Here is a 27,591-nt window from a genome sequence, read left to right on the forward strand (position 1 = left end):
AAACAAATCTAGGGACTACGTTGGACATTTACTAATTAACAAGATATTAAGTTTCATATATTTAGGATAGCAATATACTTTTGAGTGAAAAACAGTTGAAAATGTGATGATATGACAAAGATCACAAACACAAGAGACTAGTTTTGCATGGCTATAAGATCCACCGCCTACATAAAACCCACAGAGATCAAATATTTCAGAGAGCTTCAAGATTGGTGCATAAAGGGATTATACAATACAAAGTAGAAGATATAGATAGAGATATCATTTTGCCAAATTCAATGGCTGATAAGAAGCACAAACACATGCTGCAAAGATGATGGGTAAACATAAGGAAATGCTTTAATGTATGTACTCCCTTACCCTTTTGTTGTAGGAGTTTAAACGAGCACTGTCTTTCTATTGTTGATAGCTCCTCCTCTTGCTAGAACAGAAAAAGAGGAAACAACTCCTTTCTCTCTTGAAGCAACCGGACACTGCTCTTATAAGCACTAAAAAACTTTGCTTTCTTGGATGGCTGCCCTCTCCTTTATCTCATCCGCTCTTCTCTTTGTTTGTTTCATGGTTGTGAGAAACTAAACCCCTCTTAAATAGTTCTATTTGTAGTGGATGCGAGAGTAGGATATTAATTAAAAACTTTATAAGGACAATTAAAATTAAAAAAATTAAATCACCCAAAAAAATGATATTAACATAATGCAATATTCACTTCCTGCACAAGTGAAAATAGAGAATAGAGACAACAAGGGAGTTTGTTTGTTATGAAATTCCAATGTTGCAACACGTAGCAAGTAATAAAAAATAAGAGAAAATGCAATATTGTTATAAATTCATTCACTTCCTGCACAACCACAAAATTGAAGCTGCATATGCCAATTTCAAACAACCTCTAGAAGTGACATTTTAAGGCTTGCAATTCCAAAGTGGCAACAACCCCCCGAAGTTTGTAGAAACAAGGAAGCCTTCTAATTGTAAATAACAATACACGATCTGTTGGAACTGTATGAACTGCCAAGAATATCATAATTTACTTTACGTCACCAATCAATAGTTTCAAGTAGCCAATCAATAGTTTCAAGTAGCAGAATTGATAATCAAACATGATTTCGGAAGAAGCATTTGTCTTTCTTTTGCATTAAATGGATTAAAAGCACTTTTATGCATTTTTTTGGTTTTCTTGAACCAATGAACATTGTTCAGGTCTATTCAAGAAAGGATCGCCCGAAAAAAAAAAAAAGAAAAAGAAAATAGAGCCAACAAGGTAGTTTGTTGACGGAAGAGAGAGAAAAGAGAAACATTTAGAATAGAAAGGACAACAACATACATTGTTTTTCCCTAGTTAATAAACATTAAGCATGAATGAAGAACGGGGAATTGTAGGTCTGACCCCGAAAACTTTAAAATAGTGCTCATGATGATAATTATGATAATGATAATGAAAGCTTAACACAAGTAATTAAGGAAATACTTTTAAAAAGTTCTAGCAGGGTAGAGGCTAAAAAGAAAAGAAAGAAAATCTATGGATGTCAGTACATCTAATATTAACACAAGTACATGCGAATTCATCTAAGCATGTTTATTACTAAAAATAGTATTCTAACCAATACAACCATGAAAATTTTAAAAAACTAAAAATCATGATGTTCTCTATTTCAGCATGAAGTCAGTGATTGAACGCTACAGCAAGGTGAAAGAGGATCATCAGCTTGTGATGCATTCAACTTCTGAGATTAAGGTACATAAACATGAGATTTGCATTTAATCGGTTGTCATTTTGACTGTGAAGATGATAGAGCCTTTATCCTCTTTCTGAGTTCAATAAATTATAAATTAGGCATAAAGAGCTCTCACAATTTTTTCTATGACAGAGCATAAGATTTTAGAAAAGATATGAAAAGTATTTAAATTCCTGCGTAGTCATCCCTGCTGAAGAAAATCGAAAAAATTAACTTTTTATGAATAAAAACCTCATTAAACTTATACGCAACATTATAATTTTCATGTATTATTTTTCAGTTTTCACCACAGCAATTTGCATAATCCTTGAGCAATTGCTCTAAACTCACATATTGTACTTGATTTTGAGACTAAAGGTTAATTTTAGGCAATTGCTTTTAACTCAAATTTCGCACTCAATCATGAGAAATCAATATTTTTTTACTCCACGTCATGAGATTTTCTTTGAACAACACAATATCCTGAAGTTGATCTATGGAATAATATAATCCTATGGTCAGCCATTAGTATGGTTTATTAATTTTAGAGTGTGTGTTTTCTGTAATTTTTTCAGGATTAAATTTTAAATACCTTAGTATAGTTTCTTGGAGGAAAAAAATAATTATTCCTCTTCAATTTCTTAAGATTCAGTTTCAAGAAAAATAGCAGGGGGAGGCCACCACACCAGCAAAGCCACAAAATCCTCATGCTAGATGGATAGAAAGACACAATCGATGGCCACGGTTGGCTGTTGAATGGCTGAAAGGTCGGTGGCAGAGATGGTTGCAGCAAGTGTATGGTGAGGTGGCTGGCAGGGTGTTGGAAGGATCGAGGAGGTTCACGAAAGCAACGAAGGCGGCTGGAAGGGGGTCGTTGCAAGGTGGGAGGTGGTGAAAGGGATGACAGCAAGATAGGAGGGGGTTGTGTGGTAAGGAGCTATTTTTCGGGTAGATGCAACAAACACAGTGACGAAAACTGTAAAGGGAGGGTCGTGGGGATGCAGGAAAAGGTAAATAAACATCACCTCATGACGAGTTATAGTCGGAGCACCTTCTCACCATTGAATATATAACCATAGGAAAGAGAAATAGAGACATCAACGGCTACCCTGACAAAAAATAAATCAAAAACTGACCTAAACACAACAAATAACATATATATAAGATTAGGGTGACTAAGGGGGGACCCATTCCTATTGGGTGACAAACCCTATGCCCAAAGGAGGGTCATCCAGTCGACCCTATTCCCGCTCTACTAAATTCATCCAGGTTTTTGGTTCTCCTGCTTCTAGCCCAGGGAAGGAGCATATAAGTTAGTCTCACATAATTGGGGAAGCTTCGACCTCATTTATTGAAGTTTTTATTACGTCATAGTATGAAATCAGATCAAGCATGACTGTAACCTATTGGGATTGAAGGGTTCCAACTACATCGATATGCGCATCTTGATAACATATGAGAAGTCTTCCCACAACATATGAGAAGTCTTCCCCATGCGAGCAAACATCCATATTGGTCCAAGTATATGGGGATACACCGCGAAGCTAAAGAAGGATTTCATGCCAAAGTGTATTTTGTAGAATCCTCCAAAAGTAACCCAAGCTTGGTTCAACCCGATTTAAAGTGATGGAAACTTGAATCTCCCAGATCAGTGGTGGTCGTGGCGATAAGCTATCAAATATCATGTCCCAAAACACCCTATTTAATGATTGTCATGTCTGAAACTAGCTCTTCTATCATGTTCTCCTCTGTCATCACCAAAATTGATCCGGCTAGCACTTCTTTGATGGCAAGGACACATGCACTTTCTTACTCTCCAAAAAGTATGACTATGAGTTTACCATCTTGCGTAAAGGAGCGGCAAAACTATTAGGAATCACACAACAAACAATTTCCAACTTTACCATGGCTTAAGGTCAATTAGAAACTAAACCACACATCGAAATAACGGTATTGCACCAATTTGATAAAAATTTCATCAAAAAATTAAAACATGAGCACAATCAAAACAACCAAAAAAGCACACGAGAATTTATGTGAAAAACCCCAGAACGGAAAAAAATCACAGAGTCACACCACCAGAAATTTCCAATATGAAGCTCAAAAGGTTTTACAAAGAACTCACAAGTTCTCTCAACACACAAAGAAAACTTACAGAACTCATTCTACAATCCTTCCCTCTGCGATCCAACATAAAAACCACGCTGAATCACCAAAATCCATCTCTTAGACACTCCTAACCTTCACTGGGATTCTCATCGAAGTACACCGAAAGAAGACAACAACAAGATCTCCGATCCATGCTAAAAAATTGGCTTAAAAACCACTTTTTTGTGTGGTAACAACACTGGACGCTTAGGCACCCAAACATGGCCCCTAAGCGCCAAACACACTATATTGATGCCTCATAATAGGTGCCTAGGCGCCAATAGACCAACCCCTATGCGCTGGTCTCTCGGGACTAAGAGCAGCGCCCAAAGTTGGTGTTTAGGCACTGGCTCTTTTGTTCGAGCAGCACCCAAGTGGGCGCTTAGGCCCACAACCCGATGCATACGTGTTGGGGTTTTACCTCGTTCAATAAAATCAGTCTCCACTCATAACATAAACTTTATTGCATACTCGACCGACAAGTCCTGATGTAAGTATTGGAGCCTCATGAAGAGATCTACCAACAGGGTTAGGTAGGCACTATCGCTGCAACTCTTTCTTCATCCTTTCCAAGATAGTAATCTAACTCCTCTCTCTATTTCTCTCCCTATTCAAATTTACCCACCACAACGGGCGCCCTAGCAGTTAGTTTCACTTTTTGGTCAAAGGCCCTCTGAACGGTATGCAACTATTCTATGAAATCATCCAGATTCATTCTCCCCTTGAAATCCAGTATGTCTACTTTCACTCTTGAGCCTCTGTATCCAACAAACACTTCATCTTTGTATCCTTTAACACGCACTTCATTTCTATATCCACTAACGGGCATTTCATCTATGCATCCTCTAACGAGTACTTCATCTCTTGACCTCCTCTGATAATGTATCCCAAAGCATCGCGGAATGTCTTCTTCTCCATTCGAATCATCCCTATGGAAGGGATTCAGGTGTCCTTGCCTCTCCTCTTCGGATCTTCCTACCATTCTCATTGGTAACGTCTTCATGGGTCATTTCCTCAATGTCATCGAGTAGTTGTAACACTTGATGGAGCTACCGCTGTAACTTTTTCATGGTAAACTCCTGATCAGGTTCTTGCAATTGCCTTTGTTGCTAGGGCTTTAAATGAACAAATGCACTCGATAAACAACCCGAACTCAACTTGAGTAAGGCTCGATCATGTTCGTTCAAATTAGTAAATAAACATGCTTAAACAATTTTTAAAACCTCAAAGCTTAAATGAACTAAATATGAATGTAGTCGAATTTGTTCATTTATGCTCACAAATAAACTTCTTTGTTATTCAACAAGTAACTTGTTAAATACTCGATATTAAGTTCAATGAAGTTTCATATTTAATATATATATATATATAAAAAATAAAATTTAATTAACTAGAATTTATTTAATTTAATATTTAATAGTAGTATATTATTATATAAATAATTTTTTTAGATTAATTATTAATTATATATTTATTTATTAAACTAGGTGTTAAATGTGACATTACTTGAGACTAATTTGTTGTATTAAATGCCCCTTAAAATTAATTTTAAACCCTCACATACCTCACTTTCCTTCTAACCTCGTGTAAGTTCACCTTTTCCCTTTTTGTCTGAAACATATGAAACCCTGAGTCGCTAGGGCATGCAAGTAACAAAAGCATGATGAGATTGCAGTGTGCAAGGATCTTTGAAACGCTGGCTCGGTATATCTCCCCTTTCCACTCTGCTTTTAAGTCCTACCTGATTAACCCTCATTTCTCATCCTTCCTCGCACCACACTTCACACGCTTCAACTAATTTAAATCTTATAAATCCTTCTTCAAATTTCATTTACTATATCCGAGATGTAACACAAAAAAGAGGAGAAATGGAATTTAAGATCCTGTATGGTTTAGATTTGTCATTTTTGTTGTTTAGACCTATACGGGATTCAAGGAAAAATGGAGGATAAATCAGATTGAAGATCTGGTAGGGCTTTATTTGTCATTTTTGTTGATTGTTAGGATTTAGTTTAAATTATTTATTAAATTTCTTATATGAAAATCTAGATATTCATTTGAACATTTAGCTCTAAATACTCATTCACTTTTCATAAACAAATTAAGTACAAATCAAGTTCAAACTTTGAAATATATAAAAAATTCAAGCTGAACAATATATGAAAGCTCGACATAAACTCAAGTCAAACATTAACAACTTATAGTTACACTAAGCCAAGTCCGAATAAGGATATACTTGGCTAGATTACGACCCTATTTGTGGCGGATGATTAGGGTGGGGAACTGAGTCGGTGGAAGGAGATGTAGAGATTATGTAAAGTAAGAAAGAAAGATTTTGTGTCGGGACAACACTATAATGGTGGATGCTAGGAACCCTAGGATAAGACTAGGGTTAGTCTAGCTCTAATAATAAATGATATCCAAGTTAACATAGTATGAAAATATAGATGTAACTTCTATTATTGAAATCAAATAGGGATTACAACAACGCTATAATGGTGGATGCTAAGAACCCTGGGATAAAACTTAGGTTAGTCTAGCTCTAATAATAAATGATATCCAAGTTAACATATATGAAAACATAGATGTAACTTCTATTATTGAAATCAAATAGGGATTGCAACCAAAGATATTCAAAACTAGGAAATAACAAGAGACATAACACATACCCAACTAGGGCTTAGGTTGAGGGTGGTAATGCTGCAACTTGCAAAGAAATAGTAAGTGTGGAGGGTTAGATGGTCAGAAAACAATTATAGAAGATCATGATTGGCTGTCAGATGGTTGGCGAGGAGACTAGCAGGGTGTTGGAAGGGTCGGGGAGGTTCACGGAAACAAGGAATGCGGCTGGAAGCAGGTGGGAGTTGGTTGGAAGGTAAGGCAGCAAGATGGGAGGCGGTTGGGTGGTAGGCGACATTAGAAAAACAACAAAGGAGTTGTTTTCCGGGTGGCCACAGCAAAAACAGTGACAAAGGAAGTGGAGGCAAGGCTGTGGGATGCAGAAAACGATCGATAAACACTATCCCAGAATGAGTTATAGCCAAAACAACTTCTAGCCTTTGATACAGCCCTAGAAGGAAGAATTGAAGACGCTGGCAGCTGTCTCAGCAAAAAACCACATCAAAAACTGACCTAAACACAACAAATAACATATATATAATACTGAGGTAACCAAAAGGGGTGCCGCCCTTGGCCCAAAGAAGGGTCGGCCGACCCTATTCCTGCCCTGCTGAATCAGTGTAGGTTCATAGCAGTCCCACTTCTGGAAGGAACACTAGCATCATAAAGCTATTCATAAATTTTATGGGTAATTAATGCATAAAAAACACTCATTTAAATGGATATAACATTACAGTTCTACCTAAATAAATAAGCAGAAGGAAAAAAATCTTTCATAAGAAACAAATGACAAATGCGACATGGAATGCCTTAAATACTACCATTAGGGAAAAAAAAAGATTTTTTACATGGATTAAACGTCATTAAAAAGCTATTTAACCTCTGCATCATAATTTTATATGTAAACACCCAAGTTATAAATATTCAAAAAACAATATCACCTGTACAATAATCACAATAGCATGACTAATGGTGATTTCCAATGAAGAATGTTAGTAGAAAGGGCCTCGAATGACACAAAATCAAGCCAACCTTAAACTATGCCAAGTAAAAGAAAGGTTCTATGACAGCAAAACCTTTAGCAAGCTTAAAAACATGTTTTAGCATGCAAACAGGTTTTTAAATATACATTCAGCTAAAAATATTACAAAGTTTACACAATATCTATTATTTAATTTGACCAAATCGGTAATATAGCAAAATCTTTCTTGATACTATGCACTAGTTCTTTGGAACATCCTGGCAGATAATTTTCACAAATAATATAGTTTTTATTTGATTTACCTGCACCAAATCTGCATTAGAATTATCAAACGATTTTGTTTTGTGCCCACTTGAATTGGCAGAAGGAAGCGGCGAGCTTGAGACAGCAACTGCATAACTTGCAAGAAAATTATCGGTAATTTCTCTTCTCTTAATATCTGAACAGCACGTTGAATGCATGGCATGTTAGAGGATAAAAAAAATCAAAAGCATAAATTTACCTGTGTGAATTTTATAGTTAATGTTTAATTCAACAAGAAAAAAAAAGATGAAAAAAGTCTCATTTAATCAGAAAACAGTTTACAAAATGATCGGTCGAAATTAAAATAAAATAGTAGAATAAATTTTGCTCTTGTAAGATTGAAAAATTAAAAATGCAACAATTCAAAGTGCTGCAACTATACTGGCGGATATAATTTAAACTGCGCTTCCTTGGAATAAAAAATAAATAAATAAACAAGCCTCCTTAAATAGAACATGGCAAACATTTATGCCACAATTTACATGCATTAATCACCGGGGCCACTCATGACAAGAATGATAAAAATTAGCAAATAGAACAGGGAATATCATGATAGAGCCATCATGAATCACTTTGTTATCCGAGAAGTAAGGATTCCTTTCACAATGAATCAATAATAACAGCCTTGAGACTATTGGAGTAATCCAATTAAGTCAACCTCTTCAACCCTGCTTGTCCTAAAAATAACATTTGACACACATGCTAGCCTTTATTACTATTAAGGGTAATAACAATATAAAAGAACTATTCACAGCAATTCTAACTTTAATTGTGCTACAAAATATAAGCTTGAATAAAGAAAAACGAAAAGAAAAAAAGAATAATATCTGTATGATTAAAAACAGCTGGTAAACTAGAAGTCTAGAATTACATACAGTTTTTATTAAACTTAATTTATATCACCTACAATTTTCTTCTAAAGTCTACATGTGCACTCAATAAAAACAAAAAATATAAATACAAATATATCCTATTTAAGGAAAATAACCAATCAGCTTCTATGAAAACAGGCATTCAACAGAATGTAATTCTTGAAATATTTAATATTCAGTGTTTCTAAAATGCATGAACCGCTCAACCATTCATGAAAATGTTTGAATTACATGTTAATCAAAATTTAGTCCTCCATATAACTTCTTCTACAGATCATGACTCTGTTTTATAAAGCCTTCGAAAAATTACCATGACTTTCGATCAAAATAATCCAGTTTATGACGCCGTTTTAAAAGTATATTTTAACTACTAAACAATAGAGAACATTTTCTTTCCCATTTGACTAAATTCGGACTTCAAAATCAAGTATCTTCGCCAATCTCCAATTTAATAAATTAAATCTCCATTTTCAGAACCAGCAACCTTAATTAATAAAGGACAAAATAAATTAAGTAGAAAGATTTATCAAAGATCCTTTTGCCAAAAAACAATATTTTCCTTCTGTAGTTGGGAGAGAGATTAGTGAAGAGCAGAGGTAGATACTCTCATAATGTCCAATGAATTTTAAGCCCTCCACATATACTCTGCTAGTAGTGCACTCTCAACCGAGACTGTAGGAACACAAGCTGATGAACCATCCTTTTCAAAGAAAATATCAAATATCAGAAGCCTCCTTCCCCTGACCATGTCAAAGTCAGAGTAACAAGGACAAAAAAGTATTTATGAAAATTTAAGCACATAACAAAGCATCATAAGTGTGTGTAAATCTAAGAGGCCTATTGACAAGTAAAATGAGAATATATTTAAATTCTTCAAGCTATTTTTGTCAATATTTTCTCTACGCCATTAAGTTTGCAAGTGTAAACCAAAATTTTTTTTATTTGAGAATTTGAGTCATGAATAACTGCATGATCACATCAACTGCAGATTATTCTGACAAATGAAACCAATCATAGAATGAGATCTTGAAAAATTTTTACCAACAGTTAACTTGATAATTACAGGCAGCTGATGGGAGATGTTAATGGGCTCGGTCTCAAAGAGCTACAAACATTAGAGAGCCAGATGGAAACAAGCTTAAGAGTGATCCGACAGAAAAAGGTATTTCGATCAAATACTTTAAGCGCAATGTCTAAATACAGCCATCATTTTCATTATTTCTATATAATCATATATTAATCTCTCTGGCAGGATCAAGTTTTAATCGATGAAGCTCAAGCACTACATAGAAAGGTAGCCCCTCTCATCTCATCTGAGATCAGATGTTTACAACATCAACATCTCAACTCAATATATCCATTGCAGGTCGATGATATGGAAGAAGAAAACATGAGGCTCTACAAAAAATTAAAACTTTCTCAGCAAGAAAACATGGAATTGCACCTAAAGGTAATTATAAGTACATTAAAAGGCTTGATGTTTGTTTTCAATCATATTCGGTCCAATAATTAGCCAAATAGCACTTGAGCTTGCCAAAATTTGCCTCATATACAGCGCTAATATTCATCAAAGTGTCCAGCATCATTAACACTAAAACTTAAGCCAAGTATTTCCAGATAGAAGTTCTATGTACTGCCTGAACATGAAAATCCATTTTTAGGTCGCCGCAATTGCAAGATTTATGGGGAGATCTACTAGTAGTGGCTCTCTTTGTCCGACATCAACTGACCTTGAATTAAGCCCGCCACAGAAACAAACAAGTGAAATGCAAGAAGACGTACTAAAGCTAGGGTAAACTCTCATAACTTCATTCATTGAACAAAATTTAATGTTGACAGACATTGTTCTTTATTTAATCATAATAAATTTCCTTGTATCCTGCTCCAGACTTCAATTGCTTTAAGAAGCTCCGATACATCAAGAATATCAATTAAGAAGTGTGAGATTACCTCTAAAGGATCACTTCATATGTGGGGTCCTGCTGTGCCAACAGAATGAATTTTCTTTGCAGTTTCAAAGTCTCGGTTTAGTTATTTTTGTTAGCGGAAAACATGTTCTCACCGATTAATAGTGGCTTATTTTACAAAATGGTGGTGTAGAAGAGGAATTGTCTTTGTCAAATTTCAAGATGTCAATTCAATTATGTTTCAAGGAATGCTAAACATAATTTCATCACCACTAAATACTAGAAGGCATTAATCTTCTCGCATTCCCCTGAATCTAATGCTGGTCATTCACATGTGCTGCATTTACATACATACCACCAAATTCAAACTACTAACATATCACACCTAAATATTATCCTAAAACTTATATAAAACCAAAAGACCAATTTGGATCAAAATATTACAATAACAACAAGCTATAAATTTAAAATACGACAATAATGCAAAAAGAATGAGAAACAACCAAATATAATAAAATCTGATGAAATTTCTCAAAATCTCCTAAAACCAAAAAAGTCTGAAAATCATAAATTCTATCAGATAAAATATCAAAAAAAAAAACTTTATGAGTAATAAAAATGAAATATACATTTAATTCAAGGGAAAAAACGCCAAAAATATATAGTTTTTTTAGAAAAATCAAAAGCCTCACAAGTCGCTTAGTTAAGAGCACTCGCGCGCAAAGAAAAGAGAGAAATAAGTGTTTCAACACGTCGTTCGTTATACGAAACTTGACCAATGCCTTCTAGCCTAAGCCATCAATTTTAAGTAAATTAAGAACCGACAATCACAAACTGTCGGTTTCTCGTTGGCCCTTGTGTTTGTAGATTTTCATTGCTTTAGTCATCGAAAATAACCGACGATCATGAGTCTACCGGTTATTCATCAATTTTCTCAGACTTTCCTATAGTGCAAGTTGAAGTCGACAAGGTCGGAATAATACATCATTCAAGAACGAGTCGGATCAAAAACATATAAGCTAAATACTCATAATGGCAATGGCAATGAAGTGCCAAAAATATGGCCAAGAGATAACTTCCAAAAGATTGTATCCTTAAAACTCTTCTAATCTTTATATGCTTTGCACTTATAATACTTGTCCAGGCAAATTCACTCTTAAAGAATAAATATTTGTTATTAAAATACATAATATCTTAGTCAACTTTAGAGAACTTCTTCACTTGCAATTTAGTTAAAATAGAACAAAGATGCATTGGCTTAAGGATAAATTGAAAATTCGGATGACAACTTACAGATGGAGAACAAACACAGATTAGAGAAATCATTTAGTCTTTTTTCTTTCAAGATTGTTATATATATATATATACTTTTATCACCTTAGATATTTTTTTATTTAGCATGGATGTCAGATCAAGACGTATCAACTGTAATTCTTCTAATATAGACTCTAGGGGTGTAAATGAGTCCGAGCCGAGCTGGAGAAACTCTCAACTCGAGCCTAGTTTGAGCTAGATTAATTTTCCAAATTTGACCTGGAACTGCTTATTTATTATAATAGAGAAAATAATATTAATTTAAACTAGTGTTAAAAAAAATGAAAAAAAAATGTAAAAATTATGAGATAAAGAATAAGAAATCATTTTGATATAAAATATAAAGAATTAATTTTTTGAATAGTTTAAATAATTTAAATATAAAGTCTTCAAATTTAATAAAGTTTGCATATATTTTATATTAATATTTTTTTTAAATAACACCCTTGAACGGCTCATTTGATTTTAAAATTCGATTATGCATCAATTAATTATATAATTGGTTTTTACTTATTAAATTCACTATTGATCAGCTATTATTCATTACAAATTATAATTGTTCTCAAGCATCTAAAATCTCAAGCACTTAATATACTCTTAGACCACAAATCAAGCCAAGAAGATAGAGCTCCCTCTTCTCGCGACAAGATCAGTAATGAGTAGCGTGCAAGTCTCTTCTACAACAATCTTAAACAATTGTCTCCATGAAATTATAACAAGATTCACATTAAAAAAAAATAAAAAAATTAAAAGATGTTGCTAATTAAACGGAATAATTTCACCAAAAAAGTATATCGAGTGTTCATTAATTCGAAAAATTTATATATAAATAATTCAAAATTTGTCAATCCTATTATTAAACTCGATAAATTCACAATTAAATTCATTTATTTTCAATTCATGTGGTTAATTCAAATACATAGTGCTCATCAAATCATCATTCATTTATACATACATATCACTTCAAAAAAAAAATCAATGTTAAAAAAATATTGATTTCATTTCCAAAAGATTACAATATTCACAATTCAACCATACAAAGAAATAAAAAGGATAAAGAACTGAGGCGTTTGTCAGGCTTTCTTCTGAACTAGTCTACATCATATTTTTAAAGGGCTTTTTTTATCTTTCCATACAGAAGTGAGTATATTGTTTCTTACTAAATTCTCTGAACATAACTATTGGGACTTCAAGTTTTAACTATTGTACAAAGGAATACCTCCTTAATCTCTCCAAAGTCTACAACTCACCAAACATTTCATAATTGTTAACCTTTTTCCAGTGGCGAGTTTCCCTAATCTTTAGCCAGAAAACGTTACACAGCACATTGCATTACAAATTTGTGTTGTATAGTGCTCCTGAGTCAACCCAAATCTATACATAAAGAAGACCACCCAAGGGGGAAATGATCCTTTTCTTTTTCTTCCAAGACTTTACTGTGCCTCTTTCTTATTTAAAATTCTCTATCATGCTTTATACTCGAGAGGGAGCACTTTTTTTTTTTTGGCATTCATACTATTCCTCTTACAAGCCTTACCCAAGTGATGTAAGACCACTAACAAATATATATATTGATACTTTTTTAAGTTTTTTTTTTATTATTATTTTTCCATGCAGGAGCAAGTATATCCTTTCTTACTAAATTCTCAAAACACAAATCTTGGGACTTCTCTTTAAGAAGAATCTGATATACTAAAGTTTTAACGACAGTCCTACGTAATTTCTCCTTAATTTTCATTATGGGCATATTCCTTTCAAACTACAACTCACCATACGTTTCATAATTTTTAACTTCTAATCTCCTTTTCAAGTGGCGAGTTTCCTTTAAAACCTATAGCCAGACAATTCTACACAACACATTGCATTGCATATTTGTGTTTACGGTGCTCTTGAGATAAAGAATTACACCCAAGGGTAGGGGACTAGCAAGGCCTTACCCAAGTGATGTGAGAACACTAATATATATATATATGTGTGTGTGTGTAGGCATAACATGAATACATGTTTTACTCGATAGCATTATCGGCTAAAAAAGTGAGCCAATTCTTTTCCAACTGATTAAATGGTTAGATTATAATTTTAATTGTAGCGGTTTCTAAACCAACGGATTGATCAGCCGGTCAAGCAAACCGACTGAAAAATCAGCTGTCATTAACAAGCCAGTTCGGATATAACTTAAAAATAGCTAGGTTACACTCTGAATTCAGTTGGCAATCCGCTAGAATGATCTAATATAACGACGACACGCACCAAAGCTCACTTCCTCTCCCTTTATCTTGTTCCAATTTCTCCTCTCGAGCAATGACACAAAACCACAATTCTTGGACGGCAAATATTCGGCGGTGACAAGGCCTGAGGCTTCGACTCAATAAACTTCACTTTTCTCCATCTTCTTTCTCCAGTTCAACACAATAAACTTTACATGTGTTTTGGCTCAAACATGTGGTTTTGCTTATAGATTGCTTGCTTGGATGGCAATCAGAGCAAGCCACCCAATTCCTATGTATATATATGTCTAAGACCTAATAGAAAATTAGGTTATCAATGTTTTTGTGGTTTCACTCGGATTGCATGCTCAATCAGCAAGAAATCTCAAGCATTCCACCCAATTCTTGTGTATTTAATGTCAAAAACCTAATTTTGCTATAATTCATGGTTTTGCTCAGATTCCTTGTGTTGGAATACATGCTTAGGACTGTTTATTGAGTTATAGGTTTAATTCAGCCAAGTTTGTTCCTTAATCTTAAAAGTTAGTTGCTATTTTTCTTGACTTTGTTTCTTGTTATTTTCTTGGCTGATTTTTAGATCTTTTTCTTGGAAGTTTGTTATTAGCTCTAAGTTTAAATATTGTAAGGCTACACAAAAGATGCAGTTCTAATTTTCCCTTCAATCTACAACAATTCTCTTAAGTTTTCTCTTCTTTCTCATTTCAAGAAACCAATAATTTGGTATTAGAGCTCTCTTATTAAGGGACATGTGCGTGAGTTTGAGCAACAATGGAGATCGAAGCTAGTTTTTTCGCAGTTGCTCCAATGTTTGACGGAGACAACTACCGGATCTGGGCAGTTCTCATGGAGACATACCTGGAAGTTTTGGATCTCTGGGAAGTAGTGGAAGAAGACTGTGACATTCCTCTTCTCCTTGAAAATCCCACCGTAGCACAAATTAAAGCACAAAAGGAGAAGAAGACAAAGAAGTCCGAGGCAAAAGTTTACCTATTTGTTGCGGTTTCCTCCACGATCTTCACTCGTATCATGTCGTTGAAAACGACAAAGGGGATTTGGGATTATCTCAAATCCGAAGAGATGAAAAAATTCGAGGGATGCAGGTGTTAAACTTGGTTCGTCGTGACTTTGAATTGCAAAAGATGAATGAGATAGAAACCATATATGGGTACTCTGACAGACTACTCAACATAGCAAATCGTGTCAAATTATTAGGTTCTTCTCTGGAAAATTCAAGGATTGCTCAAAAAATCCTTGTAACAGTGCCTGAAATATTTGAGACTACCATCACCACCTTAGAAAACACGAAGGATCTGTCAAAGATTATCACTCTTAAATTTCTATACAAGCAAAAGAGCAGAGGGCGTAATGAGGGAAGGAGCCGTCGAAGGAGCACTACCAGTCAAGCATCAAGATGATGAAAAGAATAGGTGCCCAAGAATAAGAAGTTTCAAGCTGCAAGTAGACAAAGCTCTGCACCTGAGAACAGAAGCAAAATTGAAAATTTGAAAATAAAAGATTAAAAGATTGAGAGTAAAAAAAAGATTACCCTCCATGTCAACATTGTAGCAAGAAAAGTCATCCTCCTTTCAAATGTTGGAGAAGACCAGATGCAAAGTGCAACAAGTGTGGAGATGAAGCTGTTATTTGCAAGAATAAAAATCAACAGTAAGTAGATACAAGTGGCAGATCAAGAAGAAGACGACCAACTTTTTGTTGCAATTTGTTTCACAAGTTATGAAACAAGTGAAAACTGGCTCATTGATAGTGGTTGCACTGATCATATGACACATGACAAGAAGTTGTTCAAGGAATTGAAGAGCACCAAGTACAAGAAGGTCAGAATTGATAATTGTGAATATATTGCAGTCAAAGAAAAAGGGAACCGTAGCCATTGCAAGATGTTCAGGAACCAAGTTGATCACTGATGTTCTCTATGTACCAGATATTGATCAAAACTTACTCAGTGTTGGTCAATTAATAGAAAAGGGATTCAAAGGGATTCAAGATTCAAAGTGATGTTCATGGAGAAGGTCCGTGTGATAGAGGATGCTACGGGCGAAATGATGTTTGAAGTTAAGATGGCAGGGGGGAGTTTTTCACTCAATCCAATGCATGAGGAACAAATTGAAAGCACTATGAAGACTCATCAGCAATTGAGATGGTTGAGCATGTGAAAGTTGATGCAGGGCTAAGGAAATTAGAACTGGAGTCAACCTTACAGAAAACAACTGCAGAACTTTTAGAGTTGAAAGCTCACCTTTTGAGTATGGAAACAGAACTCCCAACCATGTCGCAAATGAATGACGAATTGAAAGATAAAATGGATAAGGCAATGGCGAGCCAATTTGATTCAGAGATGAGGCTGATAAAGGCTACTAAAGAAGTCACAGAACTGAAAGCAAACCTCTTGGATAAGTAGACACAGTTGCAAAGCATTATGGATGAGAATGAACAACTAAAATCGGAGCTTAAGAGAGACAGGGAGCATTAGGAGAATTATGTTGCAGCTATATTTTTGGATGCTGAGAGAGCAAAAGCTCTAGAATAATAAACATTGATGAGACTAGGTGTTGTCAATGGGGATGCTGAAAAGAATAACAATAAGGCAACAAAGGTTTTGGAGCAGCTTGAGGCTACTCAAGCAGTGCAATTAGAGATGGAGGCTGAGCTGAGGAGGCCATCTGAAACAGCAGCTGAAACAGTTCTCACACCAGGGAACAATGGCATAATAGTTGAGAAGACGAGCTCTCTTAAATCATACGACAATTCAGGAAGCTGCTAAGCTCCCCTTTCTCCAACGACTAGGATGATGATTCTCCAAAGAGGAAGAATGACAATATGCTAGGGAAAATTTTAATGGATCCCAATCTGGAGCAGAAAGAAAGCACTGAGAATTTTGTTGACAACCAAGCTGTCATTTTCATTTTCCAAAATTCTGTGTTTCATGGGAAAACTAAGCATTTCAACATCAAGTTATTTTTTCTAAGAGAAGTGCAGAAAGAAGAATTGGCGACTGGTTTACTACAAATCTGAAGACCAGTTGGCAGATTTGTTTACAACGTCACTTTCAATCAGCAAGTTTGAGTTTCTAAGGCAGAAATTTGGTGCACAGCTCCTAAAGTAAAGAGGAGTGTTGGAATAATGCTTAGGACTGCATATTGAGTCTAGGTTTAATTGAGTCAAGTTTGTTCCTTAATCTATGGAATTAGTTGCTATTTTTCTTGATTTTGTTTCTTGTTATTTTCTTGACTGATTTTTAGGTCTTTTTCTTGAAAGTTTGTTATTAAAAGTTTGTTATTAGCTGTTATTAGCTCCAAGTTTAAATATTGTAAGACAACATAAAAGGTGTAGTTCTAATTTTCCCTTCAATCTACAACAATTTTCTCAAGTTTTCTCTTCTTTCTCATTTTAACATCGGTCAATAAGAGATTCGAGCAAGCCACCAAATTTTTATGTATTTACATGTCTGACACATACTTTATCACCTAAAATTTCATATTTACAAACATAATATTTGGGTGCTTTAAACATATGCCTAAAAAAGTGCATTTCACTTTTAAAATGATTTAGAAACAAATGAAATGCTTCATAAATTTTTAAGCAAATGATTGTCATTTTGTTGAGTGGTTACCCAAAAAGTTATGTGTGAATGTGGGCTTAGTTTGGAGAATTAATCCACGTTTATCTCATTAAATTTTAATTTGAAGAAATGGGCTTCGGTGCAACCAGAGCTCAATTTGTTAAGCGAGTAACTGAGAATGAGCCAACGAATAGAGAAACAAAAATTCTATGAAGTATTTTATGTTGCACTACAACTATTGTGAAAAGATTGCACCATATATTTTGAACTTTTAGTGACTCCTAAAATATTTGGTACTAAATCAAATTATAATGTGTCCAAAGAATATTTTAAGCAGGATGATTAAAAGAGAAACTGAAAAAAAAAAATTGTATCAAAAGACTTGTAAAGAATGAAAAAATTAATGTTGAAGTTAAGATTGACATCAAAAAAGATATATTTCTATGTTAATGGTCGAATGTTTTATTTGTCGACGGTATCACACTATACAGTCAGCCAACTTCCACATACTCATGTTAGCCAGTGATAGTTATGTTGCATAACCTATCACATGAAATGTGCCTGACTGAATATTTCATATTCTTCACATTGATCATATCCGATCTACATAAGCCAAAGAAAAGATTTGATGTATATTTACAATATTTAATAGATGAGCTTCAAATATTATAAGAAAGAAATGCGATCACTTATGACATTACAACAAAATAGAAATTTCAAATGAAAGTCATTTTGAAAATGACAATAAGCAGTTTTCTTGCAAACAAATTGCCATCGGAATGGAGCACTGCACAAAAATTAGAATGTCCATATAATATAGATCTATCAAAAGCGTTTATTTTAAAATAAGATAGGAAAAATTCGTGATTCAACTATTCTCGAGTATTCTTACCTATTAATCAACCATTCACAATAAATAACATTGAAAAATTAAGATCATTGCTAATAATATCTGAGGATGTTTTGTGGCAAATGGTTAGTGCAATTTTAAATATTACTAAAATTATCTTCACATCTTTCTTATTTCGGTGTTACTCATAACTAGCCAAAGCAAAATATTTTTGAGATGTGTTATACTAGGGGAACAATTTAATTATACATATTTTTGATGTCGTGCACATTTAGAAAAATAAGTTCGATAATATTTTCAATATTGTGATGAATATTAAAGACAAAACCGATTATAACATTAAAATTAGATTAAACTTAAAAAATTGTTGCAAGAAAAAAACACTTGAAACTTCAAGAGACAACTATGAGTAGACTGATGAGATATAAAACTAAGTTTTCTTACTTTAGATCCGCAAAAAATAATTTCTTAATGATTGCAATCTTTGAATTTTTCTAGTACGTATGCATCTAACTTAAATTATTCTGTCGCCTAAAGAATAAGGAATATATTTGACATGAAAAGTTATGACAGTCATATTTTCTTACAATGTTTGATATATGTTGCATTTAATACTTTTTCAAGTCATACATTAATTAAATTCAATGTATTTTTCAAATATTTATATGCAATTTATTTGAAAATAAATGCATTGAGATAACTTGAAGTGAGCATTTCAGTGACTATACAAGCTTGAGTGAATACTTTATTATGACTTCTTTAATTTGATGGAGCTACATCTAACTTATGATTAAAAGCTCGGTACAGTACCTATGAATGTATCCGTTTGAAAGATGCGTCATTTAAATGTCTGATTATATAATTTACAAAGAATTATTACAATACGGTACTAAATAATTAGCACTATCTCATACTTTTGAATAAAATAAAAAAAGGAAAAATAAACAATGAAAAAAAATATTAAAATGTGGATGTGAGATAAATTTGCTACATAAGAAATACTTTTTAGTATTACTTCAAGCACCAACGATCAATAGAATAGGCTGTAGTGTGGGGTCATTGCAATGTGTGGTTTATGTATTTCAAAAATCACGTGAAGTATTAAGGTGATGCAATTCATGTTATCTCAACGACAACAGTGAACTTTGACCAACGACTGTCTATTCAATTTTAATTGTGATGAATTTTAATTATTTCTTAAATAAAACATATAATATCTAAATAATATTTAAACTAATATTGAAAGTGTTACATTCACTTGATAATCAAAGTTTTAATTACATGTTCAAGTTATTTGTCAACTCTTTAAATATTGAGGATGAGAGTATTAGCAAAAAGAAGATTGAAGAAGGGTTCACAATATGGTACAAATTATATGGGATTTCTACTAACTCAAAATTTCACTAGACATAAATTGAATGCTCAAATTACATATCTTTTGATATTTTTAAAAGATTCATAATTAGGATGCATATAGTAGATTTTTACTATGCGGACAATAGTTGATGCGAAAAGATACAAATTTCACTTGAGATTCTGCTCCTTCGAAAAAAAAAAAATTTGATATTTGTGCCAAAGGAAAAATTCATTCCGATAATAAGATATACGAATTTTTAAAAAATTGTGCAAATGCAATATTCAGGTTCTATTGAGACCAATGTATTTCTATTCAACTATGATGAGTGTGATCATGTTCTCAAACAAAAAACAAACATATAAATCATATGATATCACTAAAGTTAAAATAAATAAAAGATAAGTCAAATTTGATACATTCGTTTTAGCAACTCAAGTCAATTAGATATATTAACTTTAATACCCTAATAGACAAAGTTGATTGGGCAGTAACAATAACGACTAAAACTAAAGCACCTATTAAAATCCAAAGTAAAGTTAAACCAACTCATCAGAAACAAAAAGAAAAAAGTTTGATTTTTGTATTCTCTATGCTTTTATTGAGTAAAGAATTACCTTAAAAGATGCTATTAATGCATGTGAAGTCAATCGTGAGTGGATGAATCTGATGATGATACAAGCGAGAAAATCTTAAATTTTAGCATTTACTCACTCCTCTTACGAAACAGAATAAGATGGGTAAATAATTTAGTTTTCAATTTCTCATGTTTTTATTGCTTGCATTTTTTTTTTCACTATTTGTTACAGTGTTGACTGCATTTATGTTGTTTTATGCATTTATTTCTATGTTTTTTTTTTACTACATTATTTTTTGCTTATAATTATTCTAATCAATTTATTTCTTATTACAAATGACTGCCAACGACAACTTCCACAAAGGTTCTTGCAAGATAGCAATTTTTCATAGTTTATATCAAAGGAAGAAGCAAACAATTTTGCGCAACACCCACAGATGAGCAGGACTGTGACTGTCATTTCCACGACTGCCACCAAGTTACTCATAAAGCATGTTGCTCCACCTTCAATGAAACATGCGATCCACACCCCTTAAGCTCCCACCACATTGCCACCTCTACCCTCCCCTTCAAGGTAAGCCCCTCCACTCTCATCAAACTTGGTTTGAAAGGTACCTCAAGTCAAGAAAGATACAAATCCGAAAGTAATTGAAATTATAACAGCTGAAATTATTTTTTATCATATTCTATATCTAAAATCCTTTCTATATGTTTCATCTCGCCAAGTAGATATTTCATAACATCACGAGTAGTCATGTGATTCAAAGATTTTGAGGTAAATCTAAATAACATTGAATTACAATTACAATCTTAAATTATGCTTTCATAATAACAAATATTATTTATATTTATTTTGCAGAAGAACTTCTGTTGATTGCCTTAGCATTATCGACAAATTTGGAGAAACTTTGAGATCCGAAGACAACCTGCTTATGACATATGTTTATTGTTATACATAAAAGATAGGGTAGGATGTTTGGGCCATGTTGTACAAAGCCAAAACTTCTCCTGAGTATCTCAAAAAGAGGCAGACGGTGCAATAGAAACGAGCCTCAGAATGTGGGGGCATGAGTGCCTCTGTACACATCAGAGCCTTGGTTCCCCCACAATGTATAGAAGGCGGATGATAAGATTTATTTATTGAATTAAATTGATATATATTATTATTTAATTTCCTGAATATTTAAAGTGTTAACAGAAGCAAACGGTTGGACACAAGTCTATCATTGCTGAGTTGCATGCTCGCTCACATCAACATCCTGAGTATCCCAACATGTCCCCATAAATTAAATTATTTTTTATGTATAAATTTTATTTGCAATCTTATTTCAATGCTAAAGAGCATTTATAGACTTTTGTAGGAGTATGTGCACCTGAAGAATGTCTGAAGTAGGAGTCTACATGAGTTTGTAGCTCTAGTGGTCAGTCTAACAACTCAAATATCGAGATCTAAAGGGAGTGAAGCTGCTTGTGGGAGAAAGAAAGGAAATGTGTACAGTATCAATGCACAGGGATATGCATACGAGACAACAATCCGGCTCTGGTGAGACTTCATCATCATTTTATGATGTAGTGAAGCGTGTGGTCATAATCATCGAAGAATTTAGAGCCAACTTTGCTATTGATCTACGATGGCTTGAAGAGACAGTGCAAGCTATAAATGCCAAGGTTGAGAGGCTTGAGGCCAGCATTGAGCCGTTGTAGCACAAGTCACATATGAATGACAAGCGTCCTATGATCGTGGAGGAGCACGAGGAGCAACTAGCCCTTTATTTTCCCAATGTAAAACTTGATTTTTAGTATTTTCATTTATTTTGTATATATTAATATATTGGATGATTTGTTGTGTTATAGTGTTATATTTGTAATCTACGATTCTATATTTATTTTTGTTTATTTATTATGAGTTATTATTATTTGCATCATTTTGTCATTGTAAGTATGAAAATTTTAATCAACTTCAACACGCTTTTATTTTTGCACAAGTTTCTAGCATATCACCAACGTGTTTTTCAGTCGCTAGACAGATAACAGTTTTTCAAGCCACATATTAACATTTGGACTGTCAGCTGCTAATCCATCAATCGAATTAACAATAGAAAAATTCAACATGTATTTAAATATCAAATGAAAAGTTAGCAAGTTCTTCAGTCCACACATTTATTGTTGAAATTTTGATGCTAATCCGCCAATAAGCCAATAATGGCGAAAACTACTCAAGCCAATAAAACATTTCAGACAACCACCTTTCTAGCTGGCAAAAAATACAACGTAAATAAGTTATTTAACTAAATTACAAACATACATATACCTTAGCACTCTCTAATTTATCTGTCGGCAATCGTGGAATTTTCTATAGTAATACAATACGTGTGCGCGTGCGCACGCACACGCACACGCACATATATGATTCTATGTATATTACATCACCTAATTAAAAAAGAAGTATGCGTGCTTAAAAAATTATTAGGGTGCAAATAATCCAACAATATTTGCATAAAAATGTAATCAATTATAATTAATACTCAAAAGACAAAACAATTCCATTATAACCATGCATTAAACCAAGTAAGAAATAATGATTGGCATAAAGACAATGGGTCTATTTCCAATTAGAAACAATTTTTTTCTTTGCAGATGATCCAATACTTGTAAGTTTTTTATATCCTCAACATAATGAGATTTTGATCGATAAAAAAGGGTACTTCTAGCACAAATTTAATAAGAATTTTAAATAATTTGAAGAATGATTGATTCAATCGACAAGAAGCAAAACATAATAACAAGCCATGGAAAATATAATTTGAATTAGATTGTTGAACTAATGGATCAACCTGCCAATGCAAAACAAGAAAATAAAGCTAAAAAGCTTTAAACAAATGATCATTGCATTTATATGTACCAAAAATGATTTAACATTGGAAGAAGAGAATTTTCTCTTTTTCTTGCAAGTTATGCAGCTGCTTTCTCAAGTCTAATCACCTTGACAAACCTGAATACAAATAGAAAAAATAACAGCAATAAATAAATTCAGCCAAATCATTCATAAAAACAAATAGAAGGTCCTGCAAATGCAAGGAAGAAAAACTTAATAAATGGTTGGTGAAAACAAGAGTAATTATACATTGGATAAATGATTTTTAAATTACTAACCAAAACAAATATTGAAACATGATGATGTTTTGATAATAGAAAACATGCCTTGGAAATACTAATGATTTTCTAGAGCATAGATTGGAAATTCAAATCAATATGATCCAAACAGCTCAACTTGAAGTGCTTGAAAGATCAAGCATCACCAAAAATATTTTAACAAGGTTTTTTATTATTATTATTATTTTGCTTAGACTACTTTCTAAAAACTTTATAAAAGAATATGCTAACCCACAAACACATTAAATAAATGTCCTACCAATACACATTAGAAAACATAAATTATTTTCAAAAAACATCTGATGACTAATGAATACGATCAAAATTATGCATATGATGCTCCAATGGCTCTTTTGCTATAAGGGATAGGGATATGACCATTATAAGTGTTTATTACCAATCATAGCCAGTTTGCTAAAAGAAGGTTTACCAACAATTAAATCAAACATTCAATATAGCCATCATTCAAATGATACGTTAAAAGCTCAAAAGAAATTAAACATGTTATACATAAGACCCATGATTGTACGTATGATCATATAGAACTTAGAATTTTGTGGAATAAATTAGATGTAATGGCAACCTTGACTATACATTGGCAATTGTCAACAATCATATGACATTATTTAAGCTATGATTTAAAATCCTAGCAACTATAAATACCCATTGGAACCTTTAAAAGCCATCCTAAGGCTTACGCGTATATTTCAAACTTCTCAAAGCTATAGAATTTCACTTGAAATCTCTTTGGTGAGACTAGCTAGTGAGCTATGTAAATTTAGGATTGGAATACCAACTTCTTTCCACTAATTCATCACAACCTATCAACGTATACTATAAGTGAAATGCTTCTCCTAGAAGATAAAACTCAAACTTCTCTACCCAATTAAGGTTTATGCCCTGCGATTCTCTAAGAAATGGATTAATGAAACTCTCAAAGGAAGAAAAATCATGACATCAATGTAGATTGATTGAGACTTAATTATCATACATCGAATTGCATTTTCTACCTTCTAATTTTGCATTTTAATTTCTTAACTTTATTTACTAGTCTTTCTAGCTATAATATATAGTTATTCACATTGCTAGCTAGATAGTATACACATTCATTACGAGGTATTTTCAAAGTAGCACAAAATCTTGGAAAAACTAGGCCTGGCAATCATAAGAAAAGATCATTCCTATCACACACTTTGGTAACAATAATTCTTTTAATATCTACTAAATTCATAATGAAAACTTTTCTAATTCATCAATAAGTAGTACTTAGGCTAAGATAAAACATCCTTCCTAGGGTGGAAGATGAAATTTCAATTGAGAAGCAGTCATTGAAAAGACTCAAAGTGAGAAAAGCAAACTATCAAATGCAAGAGCACTTATTTTGTTTATTTTGTGCACCCAAATTCAATGATTATACAATGGCTTCATGTAAAAAATTGATAATGAAATATTGCATAAGCTTATGTCATGAATGAAGAAACTAAGTTCACCAATTTTGAATTCATGCAAGTTCATAAATACCAATTATTTCCATGAAACCAGATGAATCAATCTCAAATATGTACACTTATTTTAATAAGATCATCATTAGTTTACATTCTCATAGAAATGAATCTTATTTAAATCAACAGATAACAAACAAGATCCATTTCCATTCTAAGAAATGGGATGCCAAGGTCTCAGTCCTCAAGTAAGCGAACATTACCTATATACTTATTTTATTTATAGGACCATGAAATAGAGATGATTCAACAAAGAAAATGTTGCATTTAGCTGAATTATGGATAGATAGATAGAAATTTATATTCCTACAAATACAGGGCCATTAGAATGCCATTCTTGAGGCCATCAAATATATTCCTCCAAAAATCTACTTTTATATCCAAATTGTCATCGTCTCTCACCTAAAAGCTAGACACCATAAACCCTACCTTACAAAAATGCAGCCTAGCAACAATCAACCGATTCAACCAAGCATTTCCCTCAACAGCAAAAGTAAATCAATCCACCGATGCCAAAGATATCCTTCAGAGACACGACGATGGAGAGTTGAGGCATTTAGACAGAAACTCTATAAATAATTCCTTGCAAAAAATCTTACAGAAGAATTCTAACCTCTAGCAACCCTACATTAAGATTTGTGTACTTCTCTAAATATAAAAAATCGTTATTATCACTAACATAGTTAAAAACGCAAATCTTCCCAGTAATTCCTACTCAGCATTCACAAACAATAGCGAGACATCAAAACAACAAACAACCTACAATAATCAAACCAAAAGAAAGGCCAAATCAAATAATCAACCCTAAATCAGGGATCAATTCTTAAAATTTGCAATAACTCCAAATTCTTTCCCTTACCTACTGTCTTCAACGACGAACACATTTCTTTCCATCGTTCGTTCAGAAAGAAAACACAAGCAGAATCAAGGGAATCGAGTCTCTATATAAAGCATGCGCATCTCACCTGCATCGAAAAAGCACCGGTAGATATTATCTTACCCGGCCTCACCGCGACCGTAGCGGCAGTTCGTGAGCCACGTCTCCTCCGCTGCCCAGACTACATTAACTAGCAGGGGATGGAGTAAACTCCTGACCGGCAATGGTGGAAACAAAGGACCACGTTGCGGGCTGTGATTCAAACAATGGACTTCTTTAAGGAAGGGAATGGAGATGATGTCAAGTGTCAGTACGGGGGCGGTGATCGGCGCACACGTCAGGCTGGTTCTGCTTCCAAGGAACCTGCATTGGTTCGAAGATCAAAGGGAGGCTACGTGGATCGTAGCAGAAGGTCTCTAGCGAATATTATATATGGAATCCTTACATCTTTATTGAAGTAAGAGCACATGGAAATGTTGTTAAAATTAACTTAAAAAGTTGGTTTCTTAATTAATCAAATATCATGAATTTCAAATTCTTGGTATATTTGGTTGAATAAAATGTTTAATCTAACTAGAACTTAAATAGTAAATTAGTTAATATGAGTTATTCGGGTCAAATTGAACTTGATTGAAATTATTCTGAATTTATAAGTTTTGACTCAAATCTGACTCAAATAGCAATCGGCTAAATCTTAATCTAAATTTTTTTAGAGTAAATTTCATTATTTTTTTTAATCATATTTGGATGGAATTAATACAATCAATACAATCAACACCAAAATATTTTTATTCTAAGTTTAGTATTATTAATTCAAAAGCTTTTATGCTTTATTTTTTTAATAAATTTATCAAGGATATGACTATATTTTTTCAAAATTAGCGTGAATTCCAAGTCATAGTTTCAGGAAGGTTGATTGGTCGCTCGACAATTTAATTTGGTTTGATTGGCTACCAAGGTCTGATCAATATGAAATATGAAATTAATTCTTATAAAATACATGATATAGGATTTTAAGCTAATCTCATGATTTAACTAAAACCTCTTTGTCGTTTAAGCCACTAAAATCTCATTATGTGCTTGGAACTTTGAGGCAATTTCTTTAATTGTAAGAGAATAGGAATCAAAATCATAATGGATACAACTAGTTCTAAGACTTGATTAATCTTTTCTATAGTTAGTATTCTTATTGAAGCTTTATCAACTTTCCTTGATTATATTCTCTTGAACATTAAAGGATATAAAATTTAACAGGAGATTTTTTGCAACAGAAAGGCCTTGGCTTGTTGCATTTGTAGCGTCTTTAAATTTGATGTCCAATCTTGCCCTAAGACATCTCCTTCCAATTAATCTAATGTGTTACTTTAAATAGAAGAATTAGTAGAAAAAATATTAGTGTTATTGGATAAATACATGCCACTCTGTAAGAGATCCCTAAATCCTATAAGACCCAAACCATTTTGTTGTCATATTATCTTCCAGTGATATTGGTAATTTTCCTATAATGTAGGAAAGGGTTTTTGGTCTCACAACCAAGAAAAAAGAAGAAATGAGGGAAGTTATGGAAAGGAGTTGGAATAAAAGAATATAAAACTATTTTTCTAAGGCTT

General features: G+C 33.2%; 1 protein-coding gene and 1 long non-coding RNA gene across 9 annotated transcripts in view; one reads left to right on the top strand and one right to left on the bottom strand.

Annotated features, from left to right (window-relative positions):
• Positions 1 to 22,642, top strand: part of LOC110027541 (MADS-box transcription factor 23-like) — a 30,410-nt gene extending 7,768 nt beyond the window's left edge. The window contains exons 2-9 of one of the 6 annotated variants that reach the window (XM_020729022.1): positions 1,657 to 1,737; positions 7,822 to 7,881; positions 9,705 to 9,801; positions 9,892 to 9,933; positions 10,006 to 10,089; positions 10,301 to 10,431; positions 20,814 to 21,224; positions 21,309 to 22,642. In XM_020729022.1, coding sequence (XP_020584681.1) covers positions 1,657 to 1,737; positions 7,822 to 7,881; positions 9,705 to 9,801; positions 9,892 to 9,933; positions 10,006 to 10,089; positions 10,301 to 10,431; positions 20,814 to 20,841 — 523 coding nt within the window. In that variant the 3' untranslated portion in view covers positions 20,842 to 21,224; positions 21,309 to 22,642. Of the gene's footprint in view, positions 1 to 1,656; positions 1,738 to 7,821; positions 7,882 to 9,704; positions 9,802 to 9,891; positions 10,090 to 10,300; positions 10,432 to 10,527; positions 10,885 to 20,813; positions 21,289 to 21,308 lie in introns of those variants that run through there. The other 5 variants (XM_020729018.1, XM_020729016.1, XM_020729017.1 and 2 more) reach the window with 5 other exon arrangements.
• On the bottom strand, positions 1 to 26,391 carry LOC110027542. Of its 3 annotated transcripts, XR_002294347.1 has the most exons (5): positions 26,105 to 26,391; positions 23,352 to 23,441; positions 7,767 to 7,903; positions 364 to 596; positions 1 to 167 (listed from the first exon to the last, which is right to left on the bottom strand). It is a non-coding gene; the product is annotated as an uncharacterized LOC110027542 (long non-coding RNA). The 3 variants fall into 3 exon arrangements; XR_002294345.1 differs by having other exon boundaries at positions 149 to 596; positions 26,105 to 26,389; XR_002294346.1 differs by lacking the exon at positions 26,105 to 26,391 and adding an exon at positions 25,964 to 26,056 and having other exon boundaries at positions 149 to 596.
• Positions 26,392 to 27,591: the final 1,200 nt, after the last annotated feature.

Source organism: Phalaenopsis equestris, unplaced genomic scaffold, assembly GCF_001263595.1.
Source record: "Phalaenopsis equestris unplaced genomic scaffold, ASM126359v1 Scaffold000428, whole genome shotgun sequence".
NCBI lineage: Eukaryota > Viridiplantae > Streptophyta > Magnoliopsida > Asparagales > Orchidaceae > Phalaenopsis > Phalaenopsis equestris.